Here is an 18,164-nt window from a genome sequence, read left to right as displayed (position 1 = left end):
TTGAAGTTACTTTGATTTTAAAAGCATGTACTTGACATTTCATTTGTGATAATTGGGCAGGATATTGACTTCAGGCAGGCAGTAACGCTAGACACGTGACACAAGATCACCAGAATGCGGAAAGAGTCCCGAGGATCTTGTTAGGGGGTTTACGGTTTATCAACAAAGCGTATAAGCGGCAATTAAACGGTTTAATTTTCTAATATTTGGGCGTTTGTGTTGTCAAGGAAGAAACGGACAATTGAAAACACAAACCCTGCTGCTAAAATAAAAGCAAAATGTCATCGGAAGAGTTTGAAAAGCTGCAGGAGATCTTCAAATCCTTGTATGACGAACTGAAGTTGATGCCCGACAGATTACTGAAATGTCAAGGAGGTAAAAAAACAGTTGAATTTACATCTGTATCTGTATCTGTAAATATGTATTTTGCATTCTAAATATCTCTCAAATCCACTACCATTAGCTGACCCCCCCCGTTGTCTTGCTTTAGTTTTACTTCTGCTTAGCCGACCACTGCTGCTGAATGTCTAAAATATGGTTGCTATCAAATATAAATTATAAACTGGGTGGTTCGAGCCCTGAATGTTGATTAGCTGACAGCCGTGGTATATCAGACCGTATTCCACGGGTATGACAAAACGTTTATTTGTACTCTAATTACGTTGGTTAACAGTTTATAATAGCAATAAGGCACCTCTGGCGGTTTGTGATATATGGCCAATATACCACGGCTATGGGCTGTGTCGTGTTTAAGAACAACCCTTAGCCGTGGTATATTTTCCATATACCACACCCCCTCGGGCCTTATCGCTTAATTATAAGAGGAGGTTGCTAGGCCGAGCAGATGAGTGTCGTCGACAACATTGGCGTGAGCAACAATAGTGGAATCGGCGGTTCGTCTTCAAAATAAAGTCCTCCTCATTTGAAACTGATGCAAACGGATAGTAATAGTGGAGTCTTGCCACACTTGGACTAGATAATGATAAACAAGGTTGGAATGTTGTTTAGAGAAATTCAACAAAAGACAGTTTGTTAATTCGACAAACACAAAATCTGTTTAAATCGCACGTAGGATGTATAGACTTTGCATTGGGGGAATACATACACTATATATGACACAGGATGTGGACACCCGTCAAATTAGTGGATTCGGGATATTCCAGCTACACCCGTTGCTGACAGGTGGATAAAATCGAGCACACAGCCATGCGATCAGCCATGCCGTAGAATGGCCTTACTGAATAGCTTAGTGACTTTCAACTTGGCACCGTCATAGGATGACACCTTTCCAACAAGTCAGTTTCGTCCAATTTTTTGCCCTGCTTGAGCTGCCTCGGTCAACTTTAAGGGCTTTTATTGTGAAGTGGAAATGTCTAGGAGCAACAACGGCTCAGCTGCGAAGTGGTAGGCCACACAAACTCACAGAACGGGACCGCTGAGTGCTGAAGCGCGAAGCGTGTAAAAATCGTCTGTTCTCGTTTGCAGCGCTCACTACCGGGTTCCATACTCGGAGTGTCCAAATCCTTTGGCACATATCAAATCAAAGTTTATTTGTCACGTGCGCAGAATACAACAGGTGTAGGTAGACCTTACAGTGAAATGTTTACCTACAGGTTCTAACCAATAGTGCAGAAAAGGTATTAGGTGAACAATAGGTAGGTAAAGAAATAAAAAGAACAGTAAAAAGACAGTGAAAAATTACAGTAGAGATGCTATATACAGTAGAGATGCTATATACAGTAGAGAGGCTATATACAGTAGAGAGGCTATATACAGTAGAGAGGCTATATACAGTAGAGAGGCTATATACAGACACCGCTTAGTCAGGCTGATTGAGGTAGTATGTAGATATGGTTAGTGATTATACAGTGAGTGACTATACTGATAGGATGAACAGAGAGTAGCAGTAGCGTAAAAGAGGGGTTGGCGGGTGGTGGGACACAATTCAGTTAGCCCATGTTAGCCAATGTGCGGAAGCTGATTGAGGTAGTATGTACATGGATGTATAGTTAAAGTGACTATGCATATATGATAAACGGAGAGTAGCAGCAGCGTAAAAGAGTGCAAATAGTCCGGGTAGTCATTTCATTACCTTTTCAAGAGTGTTATGGCTTGTGGGTAAAAACTGTTGACAAGCCTTTTTGTCCTAGACTTGGCACTCTGGTACCGCTTGCCATGCGGTAGTAGAGAGAACAGTCTATGACTGGTGGCTGGGGTCTTTGACAATTTTTAGGGCCTTTCTCTGACACCGCCTGGTATAGAGGTCCTGGATGGCAGGGAGCTCAGCCCCAGTGATGTACTGGGCCGTACACATTAGCTCTGTAGCGCCTTGCGGTTGGATGCCGAGCAGTTGTCAAACCAATAAATGATGCAGCCAATCAAGATGCTCTCAACTGTAGAACCTTCTGAGGATCGGAGGACCCATGACAAGTCTTTTCGGCCTCCTGAGGGGGACGAGGCGTTGTCGTGCTCTCTTCACGACTGTGTTGGTGTGTTTGGACCACGATAGGTCCTTATTGATGTGGTCCGTCTCCACTACGGCTCTGTCGATCTCAATGGGGGCGTGCTCAGCCCTCCTTTTTCCTGTTGTCCACAATCCGCTCCTTTGTCTTGCTGACGTTGAGGGAGAGATGGCAGGTCTCTGACCTCCCTATAGGCTTTCATTGGTGACCAGGCCTACCACTGTTGTGTCATCAGCAAACTTAATGATGGTGTTTGAGTTGTGCTTGGCCACGAAGTCATGGGTGAACAGGGAGTACAGGAAGGGACTAAGCACTCCCTGTTCACCCACGACTGCATGGCCAAACACGACTCAAACACATCATTAAGTTTGCTGACGACACAACAGTGGTAGGCCTGATCACCGACAACGATGAGACAGCCTATAGGGAGGAGGTCAGAGACCTGGCCGTGTGGTGCCAGGACAACAACCTCTCCCTCAATGTGAGCAAGACAAAGGAGATGATCGTGGACTACAGGAAAAGTCGGGCCGAACAGGGCTGCAGTGGAGCGGGTCGAGAGTTTCAAGTTCCTTGGTGTCCACATCACCAACAAACTATCATGGTCCAAACACACCAAGAAAGTCGTGAAGACAGTCCCCCTCAGGAGACTGAAAAGATTTGGCATGAGTCCCCAGATCCTCAAAAAGTTCTACAGCTGCATCATCGAGAGCATCCTGACCGGTTGCATCACCGCCTTTTATGGCAACTGCTTGGCATCTGATCGCAAGGCACTACAGAGGGTAGTGTGTACGGCCCAGTACATCACTGGGGCCAAGCTTCCTGCCACCCAGGACCTATATAATAAGCGGTGTCAGATAGCTCATAAAGTTGTCAGAGACTCCAGTTACCCAAGCCGTAGACTGTTTTTCTCTGCTACCGCACGGCAAGCGGTACCGGAGCGCCAAGTCTAGGATCAAAAGGCTCCTTAGCAGATTTAAAAAAAAACTTTTCTCCCCAATTTCGGGGTATCCAATTGGTAGTTAGTCTTGTCTCATCGCTGCGACTCCCGTACGGACTCGGGAGAGGGGAAGGCCGAGAGCCGTGCGTCCTCCGAAACACAACCCAACCAAGCCGCACTGCTTCTGGACACAACGCCCGCTTAACCCGGAAGCCAGCCGCAACAATGTGTCGGAGGAAACACCGGTCACCTGGCAACCGTGTCAGCGTGCACTGCTCCCGGCCCGCCACAGGAGTCGCTAGTGCGCGATGGGACAAGGCCATCCCTGCCGGCCAAACCCACCCCTGACCCGGACGGCGCTGGGCCAATTGTGCGGCGCCCCATTGGTCTCCCGATCGCGGCTGGCTGTGACAGAGCCTGGACTCGAACCCAGAATCTCTAGTGACACAGCTAACACTGTTACTTTTTATTTAAAAAATTTAACTTTAGTTTATTTGGTAAATATTTTCTTAACTCTTCTTGAACTGTACTGTTGGTTAAGGGCTTGTAAGTAAGCATTTCACGGTAAAGTCTACACTTTATGTGACAAATATAGTTTGATTTTGAAGGAAACAAAACACAAAGTGGATTTAAATTCTTTAAGGAAAACAGCCCTGTTGTTGGAAACAAAACATTATGTTTTAATCCACAGTCAGTTATGTTCCAAGGCGTAGCAAAGTTTTAATTTTATTTTTATCATGGGAAAAAACATTGCGATACTAATATCGATCCAGCCCTACTACAATTGTGTCATGATTCCACTATTTTTATCCGTTTGCATCAGTCTCAATAGGGGACTTTTATTTTGAAGGGGAACCGCTGTTTGCGTCAGTTTCAATGGGGGACTTTTATTTTGAAGGCGAACCGCTATTCCACTAGTGTTGCTCAAGCTAATGTTGTTAATGACACATTGGTGCCTAGGTATGCTTGCATATCATAATGAACATAGAGAATGTTTTCAAAGTAAACTGACAACAACCACTAACAATGCAGCTCAGCCTTTAAAAAAATAAATAAAAAGAAGTTAATACAGAGGTGTTCCTGTTTTACAGAGGAGAAGAAGAGGTTGGTGCGAACTTTTGACGAAAGACATGGAGAAGCACTGGAAGTGGTAAGTGGTACTGTGCCATTTTGTATTTTATTCTATACGTTAGCTTTTTCGAATGACTCTGTCGCAAATCTCATCTGTATCGATTTTATAGCTAAAAATTTCTAGCACATTATTCTATATGTCCACCGGCTGGCACTAGTGATCTGTAGTGAAACATAGTAAAACCTGATCGCTTGTGGTTCACTAATAAAACCTTTTGATCAGATGGAAATGCTACTGGCATGGATTTGAAGGAATGAACTAGTACTACAATAACATGGCTTAACATTTCACAAGTGAACTGTTTTAATGAAGAATACTGAATTAATCCATATGAGATAGTGTTTTGTCTTCAGTACCCAACATCTCGTGTGTGTGTTTATATATATATATATATACTGAACAAAAATATACACGCAACATGTAAAATGTTGGTCCCAAGTTTTATCAGCTGAAATAAAAGATCACAGAAAATGTTCCAGACGCACAAAAAGCTTATTTCTCTCCAATGTTGTGAACAAATTAGTTTACATCCCTGTTAGTGAGCATTTTATCTTTTGCCAATTTGTCAGTACGTCCAACCGGGCCTCACAACCGCAGACCACGTGTAACCAGGCCAACCCAGGACCTCCACATTAGGGCTTCTTCACCTGCGGGATCGTCCTGACTGCGCTCTTGCCTATTCATGTGAAATCCATAGACTAGGGCCCTAATGAATCGATTTAAATTGACAGCAACAGCACTGGTTATAGCTGATTATCCAGACTTGTCAGATCATTAAATTTACTTTCCTTATATGAACTGTAAAAAATCTTTTTAACTATTGCATGTTGCGTTTTATATGTTTGGTATATATTTATATTTATATATTTATTTATATATATATATATATTTACACACACACACACACGACCACACAACCATGCATTAGGTTGCAAAGGCCGGAGCAGAGGGCAGCTATAATGTCACTTTCAGAGCGGTATGAAAATGACTCCTGTTTCTCCCGGTGGATCTCCAGCTGCAAGGGATGGAGCAGGAGTTGGTCGGTGTCCCCTCGTCCTACCGCAACACCATGTCCACCAAGCTGCGTCTGTACCGCAGAGACCTGGGGAAGCTCCAGAGAGAGGTGAAGAGCTCTGATCTGTCCTCCTCTACCCGGCCAGTAGAGGGCGCCTACGGCATCTACTCCTCTCAGAACGAACACAGCGTGAGTCTAGACTGACTTACATTGGTTCAAGGAGGGTGAAGTTGCCCCTAGAGTTGCTGATCTGGGGTCAGTTTAGCATTTTTTTCCTAATAATGGTTAAGGTTTGAATTGGAGGAAGGGAAGCTGATCCTAGATCTGTACCTAGAGGGATCTTCACCCTGGAGCTGTTTACATACACCATCCATTCACCTTAGCCCTACAGTAGGACGAGTTGTGTCTGTTACAACTGGTAGTGGCAAAGACCATACAGCCCTGATATGTGGTGATGCTGTTGAGATATTAAAATACAAGACAACGTTCCTAAAAGGGACACAGTAAAGTATATATTCAGATCTACGTTCACCCGACAGCTTATTGCACTTTCTGTGCAGGTATTGATTGATTTGATTATTAATTGAGGATTTATTATTATCTGTTTTCGTTTCAGACCCAGCTTCAGTCTCAGAGGGTCTTGCTGCTCCAGGGACACGAGCACCTGAACAACGCCAGTCAGAGTATAGAGAGGAGTCAGCGCATCGCCGCAGAGACAGACCAGATCGGCGTGGACATCATCGAGGAGCTGGGAGAGCAGAGAGAACAGCTGGACCGCACCAGAGACCGAGTGAGTGGGATTGGGAAGCTCTGGAGACATAAGGCTCTGAGTGGGAAGCTCTGGAGACGTAAGGCTCTGAGTGGGAAGCTCTGGAGACATAAAGCTCTGAGTGGGAAGCTCTGGAGACACAAGGCTCTGAGTGGGAAGCTCTGGAGACATAAGGCTCTGAGTGGGAAGCTCTGGAGACATAAGGCTCTGCGTGGGAAGCTCTGGAGACACAAGGCTCTGAGTGGGAAGCTCTGGAGACACAAGGCTCTGAGTGGGAAGCTCTGGAGACACAAGGCTCTGAGTGGGAAGCTCTGGAGACATAAGGCTCTGGGTGGGAAGCTCTGGAGACATAAGGCTCTGAGTGGGAAGCTCTGGAGACATAAGGCTCTGAGTGGGAAGCTCTGGAGACATAAGGCTCTGAGTGGGAAGCTCTGGAGACATAAGGCTCTGGGTGGGAAGCTCTGGAGACATAAGGCTCTGGGTGGGAAGCTCTGGAGACATAAGGCTCTGGGTGGGAAGCTCTGGAGACATAAGGCTCTGAGTGGGAAGCTCTGGAGACATAAGGCTCTGAGTGGGAAGCTCTGGAGACATAAGGCTCTGAGTGGGAAGCTCTGGAGACATAAGGCTCTGGGTGGGAAGCTCTGGAGACATAAGGCTCTGGGTGGGAAGCTCTGGAGACATAAGGCTCTGGGTGGGAAGCTCTGGAGACATAAGGCTCTGGGTGGGAAGCTCTGGAGACATAAGGCTCTGGGTGGGAAGCTCTGGAGACATAAGGCTCTGGGTGGGAAGCTCTGGAGACATAAGGCTCTGGGTGGGAAGCTCTGGAGACATAAGGCTCTGAGTGGGAAGCTCTGGAGACATAAGGCTCTGGGTGGGAAGCTCTGGAGACACAAGGCTCTGAGTGGGAAGCTCTGGAGACATAAGGCTCTGAGTGGGAAGCGTCTCGGAGACACAAGTGCTCTGAGTGGGAAGCTCTGGAGACATCAAGGCTCAGAGTGGGAAGCTCTGGACAGATCATAAGGCTCAGAGTGGGAAGCTCTGGAGACATAAGGCTCTGAGTGGGAAGCTCTGGAGACATAAGGGCTCTGAGTGGGACAGCTCCTGGAGATCAGAATGGCTCAGGGTATATGGACAGCTCCTGGAGATCAGAATGGCTCAGGGTATGGGACAGATCTGGAGATCACAATGGCTCTGGGTGTATGGACAGCTCCTGGAGATCAGAAGGCTCTGACTGGGAAGCTCTGGACAGATCATAAGGCTCTGACTGAGTGAGAGCATCTGGACAGATCATAAGGCTCAGAATGACTGTGGGAAGCTCTGGACAGATCACAAGGCTCTGAGTGAGTGAGAGCATCTGGACAGATCACAAGGCTCTGAGTGAGTGAGAGCATCTGGACAGATCACAAGGCTCTGAGTGAGGATAGCTCTGGACAGATCATAAGGTCATCATGAGGGTGTATGGACAGCTCCTGGAGATCATAAGGCTCTGAGGGTGTATGGACAGCTCCTGGAGATCATAAGGCTCTGAGGGTGTATGGACAGCTCCTGGATCAGACATAAGGCTCTGAGTGGGACAGCTCCTGGAGATCATAATGAGGCTCTGGGTGGGACAGCTCCTGGAGTCATAATGGCTCTGGGTATGTGGACAGCTCCTGGAGATCATAATGGCTCTGGGTGTATGGACAGCTCCTGGAGATCATAATGGCTCTGAGTATGTGGACAGCTCCTGGAGATCATAATGGCTCTGAGTGTATGGAAGCTCCTGGAGACATAAGGCTCTGGGTATGTGGACAGCTCCTGGAGATCATAATGGCTCTGGGTATGTGGACAGCTCCTGGAGATCATAATGGCTCTGGGTATATGGACAGCTCCTGGAGATCATAATGGCTCTGGGTGTATGGACAGCTCCTGGAGATCATAATGGCTCTGGGTGTATGGACAGCTCCTGGAGACATAATGGCTCTGGGTATGTGGACAGCTCCTGGAGATCATAATGGCTCTGAGTGTATGGACAGCTCCTGGATCAGACATAAGGCTCTGAGTGGGACAGCTCCTGGAGATCATAAGGCTCTGAGGGTATGTGGACAGGGTTCTATATCATCATGAATGCGGGTCTACCGATAGATCCTGGAGTGCTGATCTGAGGGTATCTGGACCGATTCTAGATCAGATTGAGATGTATATTGACAGATCCTAGATCAGAATGAGATGATATGGACAGATCCTAGATCAGAATGAGGGGTATATGGACAGATCCTAGATCAGAATGACTGAGGGTATATGGACAGATCCTAGATCAGAATGACTGAGGGTATATGGACAGATCCTAGATCAGAATGACTGAGGGTATATGGACAGATCCTAGATCAGAATGACTGAGGGTATATGGACAGATCCTAGATCAGAATGACTGAGGGTATATGGACAGATCCTAGATCAGAATGAATGAGAGTATATGGACAGAACCTAGATCAGAATGAATGAGGGTATATGGACAGATCCTAGATCAGAATGAATGAGGGTATATGGACAGATCCTAGATCAGAATGAATGAGGGTATATGGACAGATCCTAGATCAGAATGAATGAGGGTATATGGACAGATCCTAGATCAGAATGAATGAGGGTATATGGACAGATCCTAGATCAGAATGAGGGTATATGGACAGATCCTAGATCATAATGAGGGTATATGGACAGATCCTAGATCAGAATGAATGAGGGTATATGGACAGATCCTAGATCAGAATGAATGAGGGTATATGGACAGATCCTAGATCAGAATGAATGAGGGTATATGGACAGATCCTAGATCAGAATGACTGAGGGTATATGGACAGATCCTAGATCAGAATGAATGAGGGTATATGGACAGATCCTAGATCAGAATGAATGAGGGTATATGGACAGATCCTAGATCAGAATGACTGAGGGTATATGGACAGATCCTAGATCAGAATGAATGAGGGTATATGGACAGATCCTAGATCAGAATGAATGAGGGTATATGGACAGATCCTAGATCATAATGAATGAGGGTATATGGACAGATCCTAGATCAGAATGAGGGTATATGGACAGATCCTAGATCATAATGAATGAGGGTATATGGACAGATCCTAGATCATAATGAATGAGGGTATATGGACAGATCCTAGATCAGAATGAGGGTATATGGACAGATCCTAGATCATAATGAGGGTATATGGACAGATCCTAGATCAGAATGAATGAGGGTATATGGACAGATTCTAGATCAGAATGAATGAGGGTATATGGACAGATCCTAGATCAGAATGACTGAGGGTATATGGACAGATCCTAGATCAGAATGAATGAGATTATATGGACAGATCCTAGATCAGAGAGAGGGTATATGGACAGATCCTAGATCAGAATGAATGAGGGTATATGGACAGATCCTAGATCAGAATGAGGGTATATGGACAGATCCTAGATCAGAATGAATGAGGGTATATGGACAGATCCTAGATCAGAATGAAGGAGATGTTATGGACAGATCCTAGATCAGAATGACTGAGGGTATATGGACAGATCCTAGATCAGAATGAATGAGGGTATATGGACAGATCCTAGATCAGATTGAAGGAGATGTTATGGACAGATCCTAGATCAGAATGACTGAGGGTATATGGACAGATCCTAGATCAGAATGAATGAGGGTATATGGACAGATCCTAGATCAGAATGACTGAGGGTATATGGACAGATCCTAGATCAGAATGACTGAGGGTATATGGACAGATCCTAGATCATAATGAGGGTATATGGACAGATCCTAGATCAGAATGAGGGTATATGGACAGATCGTAGATCAGAATGAGGGTATATGGAGAGATCCTAGATCATAATGAGGGTATATGGACAGATCCTAGATCAGAGAGGGAGTTCTCGACAAGTTGTTGAATTCTGATGCCCTCTTGTTGTCTTTCCTTGTTGTGTTCCACCTGTTAGCTGGTCAACACTGGGGAGAACCTCAGCCGGACCAGGAAGATCCTACGAGCCATGTCTCGACGGTGAGTCCCGTCAGCTGTGCTGTCTGGTCAGACGGGTCACCCCTGACAGCGCTGTTACACTATGGCCCATGTCTTCATGTTAGTGTAAAAGAGGCCTTTTTGTTGAATCTGTCCTCTTGTCATTGAGTTGCTGTGTGTGTCTGTCCTTCCTCTTTTAGACTGATGACCAACAAGCTGTTGTTATCCGTCATCATTCTGATGGAGCTGGTCATACTGGGTGCAGTCGTCTACCTCAAGTTTTTCCGCAAGTAGTAGACCCGCTGACGCGGCAACAAGCAATACAGGTCGCAGCCAGCGCTCAGCAAAGCTCTCTTCTCCCTGTCCTCTCCGCTCTCTTTTCTGTCCTTTCTCATGTCCTGTCCCCTCTCTCTCTCCCCTTGTCCTCCCCTCTCTCTTCTCTTCTCTCCCCTTGTCCTCCCCTCTCTCTTCTCTTCTCTCTCCTCTCTCTCTCTCTCTCTCTCTCTCTCTCTCTCTCTCTCTCTCTCTCTCTCTCTCTCTCTCTCTCTCTCCCCTCTCCTCTCTCTCTCTCTCTCTCTCTCTCTCCCCTTGTCCTCCCCTCTCTCTTCTCTGTCCTCTCTCCCCTCTCCCCTGTCCTCTCCCCCCTCTCCTCTCTCTCTCCCCTTGTCCTCCCCTCTCTCTTCTCCCCTCCTTCTGTGTCCTCTCTCCCCTGTCCTCTCTCCCCTCTCCTCTCTCTCCTCTCCCCTGTCTTATCTCTTCTCTGTCCACATATACCTCACTATGCTGTTCCTGACCTGAGCTAAACCATTAAACTCTTGTAATATATCCCTGGGCCTGGGTAGTGCGCATGAGGACACAACATGGTTTTCTTGACTGAAGATGAGGAACAGTGTGAGAAAGAATGATCGTTTCTGTTCTTCAGGACTGGGGGAGTGTATCTAAGACTCAACGAGTCAACGTGTTTCAATCCAGGATGTATGGACCGAACCAAACCCGTGAATGTTATATTAATACTGGACATGGATGTGATACAGACGTCTGACTGTCGTCTGATCCAGGAGTGAACTGCCGTGGTTCGGTTCTGTTTTATCATGGAGAACTTTATCATTTCTGCAGTCATTTATTTACTGACTTGAGTTGCTGTGTAGGATGGATTTTTTTTTGTGTGTGTTTTTGTCTCTCAGGTCTGAGCGTTAAGGCCTCAAATCAATCCTACCCACGCTCCTTTACTCTTAGTCTCGACATAACTCTACTGCTGTAGGGGCCTTCCGAGTGGCGCAGTGGTCTAAGGTGCTGCATTGATTCTGTGTTGGAGTCCAGGCTCTAGTCGCAGCCGGCCGCGACCAGGAGACCCATGGAGCGGCGCACAATTGGCACGGCGTCGTCCGGGTTTAGGGGAGGGTTTGGCCGGCAGGGATGTCCTTGTCCCATCGCGCACTAACGACTCCTGTGATGGGGCCCGGGCGCAGTGCACGCTGACCAGGTCGCCGACACATTGGTGCGGCTGGCTTCCGGGTTAAGTGGGCGTTGTGTCCAGAAGCAGTGCGGCTTGGTTGGGTCGTGTATCGGAGGACGCACGGCTCTCAACCTTAGCCTCTGCCGAGTCCGTACAGGAGTTGCAGCGATGAGACAAGACTGTAACTACCAATTGGGGAGAAAAAAAGGGGTTAAAATATAAATAAATAAATAAATAAATAAATATGAACACTACTGCTTATGCTGCTGTTATGACAACACCTTGAGGGCTGAGCAGTTAAAGGATTTATCCATACTAACTTTGTGAACTACTCCTAGTCTTTCATTGAAATGCATGAAATTGAAATATGCATTCTCCTTTACTGAATTCCCTCTATAGAAATACCTTTTGACATGTACTAACAATAACAAAAAGCAATGAATTGATATAAATGTGGTTTCTAAATGTATTTTTTGTTGTCGTGTTTTATCTTTGGTACGGTCTCTCTGTGGCCAAAGCTGAGAAGTTGAAAGAAGGAGGGGTTAGGGACTGAGGAGGAGGGGTTAGGGACCGAGGGGTTAGGGACCGAGGGGTTAGGGACTGAGGGGTTAGGGACTGAGGGGTTAGGGACTGAGGGGTTAAGGGTTAGGGACCGAGGAGGAGGGGTTGGGGACCGAGGAGGAGGGGTTGGGGACCGAGGAGGAGGGGTTGGGGACTGAGGAGGAGGGGTTGGGGACTGAGGAGGAGGGGTTGGGGACCGAGGGGTTGGGGACCGAGGAGGAGGGGTTGGGGACCGAGGAGGAGGGGTTGGGGACTGAGGAGGAGGGGTTGGGGACTGAGGAGGAGGGGTTGGGGACTGAGGAGGAGGGGTTGGGGACCGAGGAGGAGGGGTTGGAGACCGAGGAGGAGGGGTTGGGGACCGAGGGGTTGGGGACCGAGGAGGAGGGGTTGGGGACTGAGGGGTTGGGGACCGAGGAGGAGGGGTTGGGGACCGAGGAGGAGGGGTTGGGGACCGAGGAGGAGGGGTTGGGGACCGAGGAGGAGGGGTTGGGGACCGAGGAGGAGGGGTTGGGGACCGAGGAGGAGGGGTTGGGGACCGAGGAGGAGGGGTTAGGGACCGAGGAGGAGGGGTTAGGGACCGAGGAGGAGGGGTTGGGGACCGAGGGGTTGGGGACCGAGGAGGAGGGGTTGGGGACCGAGGAGGAGGGGTTGGGGACCGAGGAGGAGGGGTTGGGGACCGAGGAGGAGGGGTTAGGGACCGAGGAGGAGGGGTTAGGGACCGAGGAGGAGGGGTTGGGGACTGAGGAGGAGGGGTTGGGGACCGAGGAGGAGGGGTTAGGGACCGAGGAGGAGGGGTTGGGGACCGAGGGGTTGGGGACTGAGGGGTTGGGGACCGAGGAGGAGGGGTTGGGGACTGAGGAGAACAGGGTAAGGACAGAAATACTGATAACAAAAACATTCAGCATCGTTTTGAGACCAGGTTTTTTAAAGGGCTATAGTCCAACTTGTGCCAAAATAATATGAAAACAAATGTTAAGCATGAACGTGTGATTTTAAAGTCATGTGTTTTGTATTATTGAAATGTAGTATTGAAGTTAACCGTTACACTATAATCTATCTGCTATATTAAAGCTGATCTACCCTCTACATTTATTATTATATCTTACCCTCAGCATGTCTCTGTGTCTGATAGACAGCCCACTACAGCATGTCTCTGTGTCTGATAGACAGCCCACTACAGCCCACTACAGCATGTCTCTGTGTCTGATAGACAGCCCACTACAGCCCACTACAGCATGTCTCTGTGTCTGATATACAGCCCACTACAGCATGTCTCTGTGTCTGATAGACAGCCCACTACAGCCCACTACAGCATGTCTCTGTGTCTGATAGACAGCCCACTACAGCCCACTACAGCATGTCTCTGTGTCTGATAGACAGCCCACTACAGTATGTCTCTGTGTCTGATATACAGCCCACTACAGCATGTCTCTGTGTCTGATAGACAGCCCACTACAGCCCACTACAGCATGTCTCTGTGTCTGATAGACAGCCCACTACAGCCCACTACAGCATGTCTCTGTGTCTGACATACAGCCCACTACAGCATGTCTCTGTGTCTGATAGACAGCCCACTACAGCATGTCTCTGTGTCTGATAGACAGCCCACTACAGCCCACTACAGCATGTCTCTGTGTCTGATAGACAGCCCACTACAGTATGTCTCTGTGTCTGATATACAGCCCACTACAGTATGTCTCTGTGTCTGATAGACAGCCCACTACAGCCCACTACAGCATGTCTCTGTGTCTGATAGACAGCCCACTACAGCCCACTACAGTATGTCTCTGTGTCTGATAGACAGCCCACTACAGTATGTCTCAGTGACTGATAGACAGCCCACTACAGTATGTCTCAGTGTCTGATAGACAGCCCACTACAGTATGTCTCTGTGTCTGATAGACAGCCCACTACAGCCCACTACAGTATGTCTCTGTGTCTGATAGACAGCCCACTACAGTATGTCTCTGTGTCTGATAGACAGCCCACTACAGCCCACTACAGTATGTCTCTGTGTCTGATAGACAGCCCACTACAGTATGTCTCTGTGTCTGATAGACAGCCCACTACAGCCCACTACAGCATGTCTCTGTGTCTGATAGACAGCCCACTACAGTATGTCTCTGTGTCTGATAGACAGCCCACTACAGCCCACTACAGCATGTCTCTGTGTCTGATAGACAGCCCACTACAGCCCACTACAGCATGTCTCTGTGTCTGATAGACAGCCCACTACAGCCCACTACAGTATGTCTCAGTGTCTGATAGACAGCCCACTACAGTATGTCTCAGTGTCTGATAGACAGCCCACTACAGTATGTCTCTGTGTCTGATAGACAGCCCACTACAGCCCACTACAGCATGTCTCTGTGTCTGATAGACAGCCCACTACAGCCCACTACAGCATGTCTCTGTGTCTGATAGACAGCCCACTACAGCCCACTACAGTATGTATCTGTGTCTGATAGACAGCCCACTACAGCCCACTACAGTATGTCTCTGTGTCTGATAGACAGCCCACTACAGTATGTCTCTGTGTCTGATAGACAGCCCACTACAGCCCACTACAGCATGTCTCTGTGTCTGATAGACAGCCCACTACAGCCCACTACAGTATGTCTCTGTGTCGGATAGACAGCCCACTACAGCCCACTACAATATGTCTCTGTGTCTGATAGACAGCCCACTACAGCCCACTACAGTATGTCTCTGTGTCTGATAGACAGCCCACTACAGCATGTCTCTGTGTCTGATAGACAGCCCACTACAGCCCACTACAGCATGTCTCTGTGTCTGATAGACAGCCCACTACAGCCCACTACAGTATGTCTCTGTGTCTGATAGACAGCCCACTACAGTATGTCTCTGTGTCTGATAGACAGCCCACTACAGTATGTCTCTGTGTCTGATAGACAGCCCACTACAGTATGTCTCTGTGTCTGATAGACAGCCCACTACAGCATGTCTCTGTGTCTGATAGACAGCCCACTACAGCCCACTACAGTATGTCTCAGTGTCTGATAGACAGCCCACTACAGTATGTCTCTGTGTCTGATAGACAGCCCACTACAGCCCACTACAGTATGTCTCTGTGTCTGATATACAGCCCACTACAGTATGTCTCTGTGTCTGATAGACAGCCCACTACAGCCCACTACAGCATGTCTCTGTGTCTGATAGACAGCCCACTACAGCCCACTACAGTATGTCTCTGTGTCTGATACACAGCCCACTACAGTATGTCTCTGTGTCTGATAGACAGCCCACTACAGCATGTCTCTGTGTCTGATAGACAGCCCACTACAGCCCACTACAGCATGTCTCTGTGTCTGATAGACAGCCCACTACAGCCCACTACAGCATGTCTCTGTGTCTGATAGACAGCCCACTACAGCCCACTACAGTATGTCTCTGTATCTGATAGACAGCCCACTACAGCCCACTACAGCATGTCTCTGTGTCTGATAGACAGCCCACTACAGCATGTCTCTGTGTCTGATATACAGCCCACTACACCATGTCTCTGTGTCTGATAGACAGCCCACTACAGCCCACTACAACATGTCTCTGTGTCTGATAGACAGCCCACTACAGCCCACTACAGCATGTCTCTGTGTCTGATAGACAGCCCACTACAGCATGTCTCTGTGTCTGATAGACATCTCCTGTTGTCTGCCCAACACCATGTGTCAGTCTACACTGGCTGCAACCCAAATGGAAGCTCGTTCTCTACATAGCAATATATTTGGGTCGCAGCCCAGCGTGGATGGATATCTGTTACTGTGGTTCAACAACAGTCTAGACTGGAGGAGGTGTGGTCTGTTACTGTGGTTCAACAGCAGTCTAGACTAGAGGAGGTGTGGTCTGTTACTGTGGTTCAACAACAGTCTAGACTGGAGGAGGTGTGGTCTGTTACTGTGGGTCAACAACAGTCTAGACTGGAGGAGGTGTGGTCTGTTACTGTGGTTCAACAACAGTCTAGACTGGAGGAGGTGTGGTCTGTTACTGTGGTTCAACAACAGTCTAGACTAGAGGAGGTGTGGTCTGTTACTGTGGTTCAACAACAGTCTAGACTAGAGGAGGTGTGGTCTGTTACTGTGGTTCAACAACAGTCTAGACTGGAGGAGGTGTGGTCTGTTGCTGTGGTTCAACAACAGTCTAGACTAGAGGAGGTGTGGTCTGTTACTGTGGTTCAACAACAGTCTAGACTGGAGGAGGTGTGGTCTGTTACTGTGGTTCAACAACAGTCTAGACTGGAGGAGGTGTGGTCTGTTACTGTGGTTCAACAACAGTCTAGACTAGAGGAGGTGTGGTCTGTTACTGTGGTTCAACAACAGTCTAGACTGGAGGAGGTGTGGTCTGTTACTGTGGTTCAACAACAGTCTAGACTGGAGGAGGTGTGGTCTGTTACTGTGGTTCAACAACAGTCTAGACTAGAGGAGGTGTGGTCTGTTACTGTGGTTCAACAACAGTCTAGACTAGAGGAGGTGTGGTCTGTTACTGTGGTTCAATAACAGTCTAGACTAGAGGAGGTGTGGTCTGTTGCTGTGGTTTAACAACAGTCTAGACTAGAGGAGGTGTGGTCTGTTACTGTGGTTCAACAACAGTCTAGACTGGAGGAGGTGTGGTCTGTTACTGTGGTTCAACAACAGTCTAGACTGGAGGAGGTGTGGTCTGTTACTGTGGTTCAACAACAGTCTAGACTGGAGGAGGTGTGGTCTGTTACTGTGGTTCAACAACAGTCTAGACTAGAGGAGGTGTGGTCTGTTACTGTGGTTCAACAACAGTCTAGACTAGAGGAGGTGTGGTCTGTTACTGTGGTTCAATAACAGTCTAGACTAGAGGAGGTGTGGTCTGTTGCTGTGGTTTAACAACAGTCTAGACTAGAGGAGGTGTGGTCTGTTACTGTGGTTCAACAACAGTCTAGACTGGAGGAGGTGTGGTCTGTTACTGTGGTTCAACAACAGTCTAGACTGGAGGAGGTGTGGTCTGTTACTGTGGTTCAACAACAGTCTAGACTGGAGGAGGTGTGGTCTGTTGTTATCAGGGCTCCTAACCTATATGGGGAGAATCTCAATATAATTTCCTTGATTCCTCGCTTCCTCGCTTCCTCTCTCCTCAAAACCCATTGAATGAGAAGGTGAGAGGGGAGGGACCTCTGACATTCTCATCCAATGGGTTTTGAGGAGGAGGCAAGGAGAGAGGACGTGAGGACTCAAGGAAATGAAATTCAGACTCTCCCATGTTTTTTCCCCCTCAATTCCTTGTTTCCTTTCCTTGAATCCTCCCCTTGCATCCTACTGAACTTTTGAGAGTGATTGGAAAGACCATAAAGCTCTTATGGGGATTATTCCAGAACATGTTGAGGCATGGCTGAGTTTTAGTACGTTGAAGTAACCCTAAACCTTGTTCTGTTTTAGAAGCGACCTGACCCCACTCAACCAGGAAGGAGTGCCAGCTCCTACCATCAGGCCGGCGATACAGAACCCCATGTCCACAAAACTGCCAGAGCCCAGAAAGCATTCGTCCCCACCAGTATCAGTCAATTGAACAAATTACTGCAGAATTTCTGAGGTGAATTATGAACAGTAAGCTGTAGCCAGATGCTGTAGTTGTTGCTTGTGATTTATGTACACTATCGGTCAAACGTTTTAGAACACCTACTCATTCAAGGGTTTTTATTTTTACTATTTTCTACATTGTTGAATAATAGTGAAGACATCAAAACTATGAAATAACACATTTGGAATTATGTAGTAACCAAAAAAAGTGTTAAACAAATCAAAATATATTTTATATTTGAGATTCTTCAAGTAGCCACCCTTTGGCCTTGATGA

The 18,164-nt window shown here is 47.5% G+C and overlaps 1 protein-coding gene across 2 annotated transcripts; it reads left to right on the top strand.

Moving 5' to 3' along the window:
• Positions 1 to 85: 85 nt before the first annotated feature.
• Positions 86 to 12,235, top strand: vti1b (vesicle transport through interaction with t-SNAREs 1B). 2 transcript variants are annotated; one of them, XM_071382516.1, is made up of 7 exons: positions 86 to 375; positions 4,491 to 4,549; positions 5,547 to 5,735; positions 6,163 to 6,336; positions 10,291 to 10,352; positions 10,511 to 10,636; positions 11,233 to 12,235. In XM_071382516.1, the coding sequence occupies exons 1-6, from the start codon at positions 279 to 281 to the stop codon at positions 10,602 to 10,604; spliced, it is 675 nt and encodes a 224-aa protein (XP_071238617.1). In that variant the 5' UTR covers positions 86 to 278; the 3' UTR covers positions 10,605 to 10,636; positions 11,233 to 12,235. The 2 variants fall into 2 exon arrangements, with proteins under 2 accessions (XP_071238617.1, XP_071238616.1); XM_071382515.1 differs by having other exon boundaries at positions 10,511 to 12,235.
• Positions 12,236 to 18,164: the final 5,929 nt, after the last annotated feature.

This window comes from Salvelinus alpinus, chromosome 34 (genome assembly GCF_045679555.1).
Source record: "Salvelinus alpinus chromosome 34, SLU_Salpinus.1, whole genome shotgun sequence".
In the NCBI taxonomy this organism is placed as follows: domain Eukaryota; kingdom Metazoa; phylum Chordata; class Actinopteri; order Salmoniformes; family Salmonidae; genus Salvelinus; species Salvelinus alpinus.
Note: the sequence above shows the minus strand (reverse complement) of the source record. Positions and strands in the feature narration are given on the sequence as shown.

Bases quoted from the DNA above. Each gene is read 5' to 3' on its own strand.
- vti1b (XM_071382516.1), top strand. From the start codon at position 279: ATGTCATCGGAAGAGTTTGAAAAGCTGCAGGAGATCTTCAAATCCTTG. The intron at 4,550-5,546 runs GTAAGTGGTACT...GTGGATCTCCAG, and splicing joins ATGGAGAAGCACTGGAAGTG to CTGCAAGGGATGGAGCAGGA. The intron at 6,337-10,290 runs GTGAGTGGGATT...TCCACCTGTTAG, and splicing joins TGGACCGCACCAGAGACCGA to CTGGTCAACACTGGGGAGAA.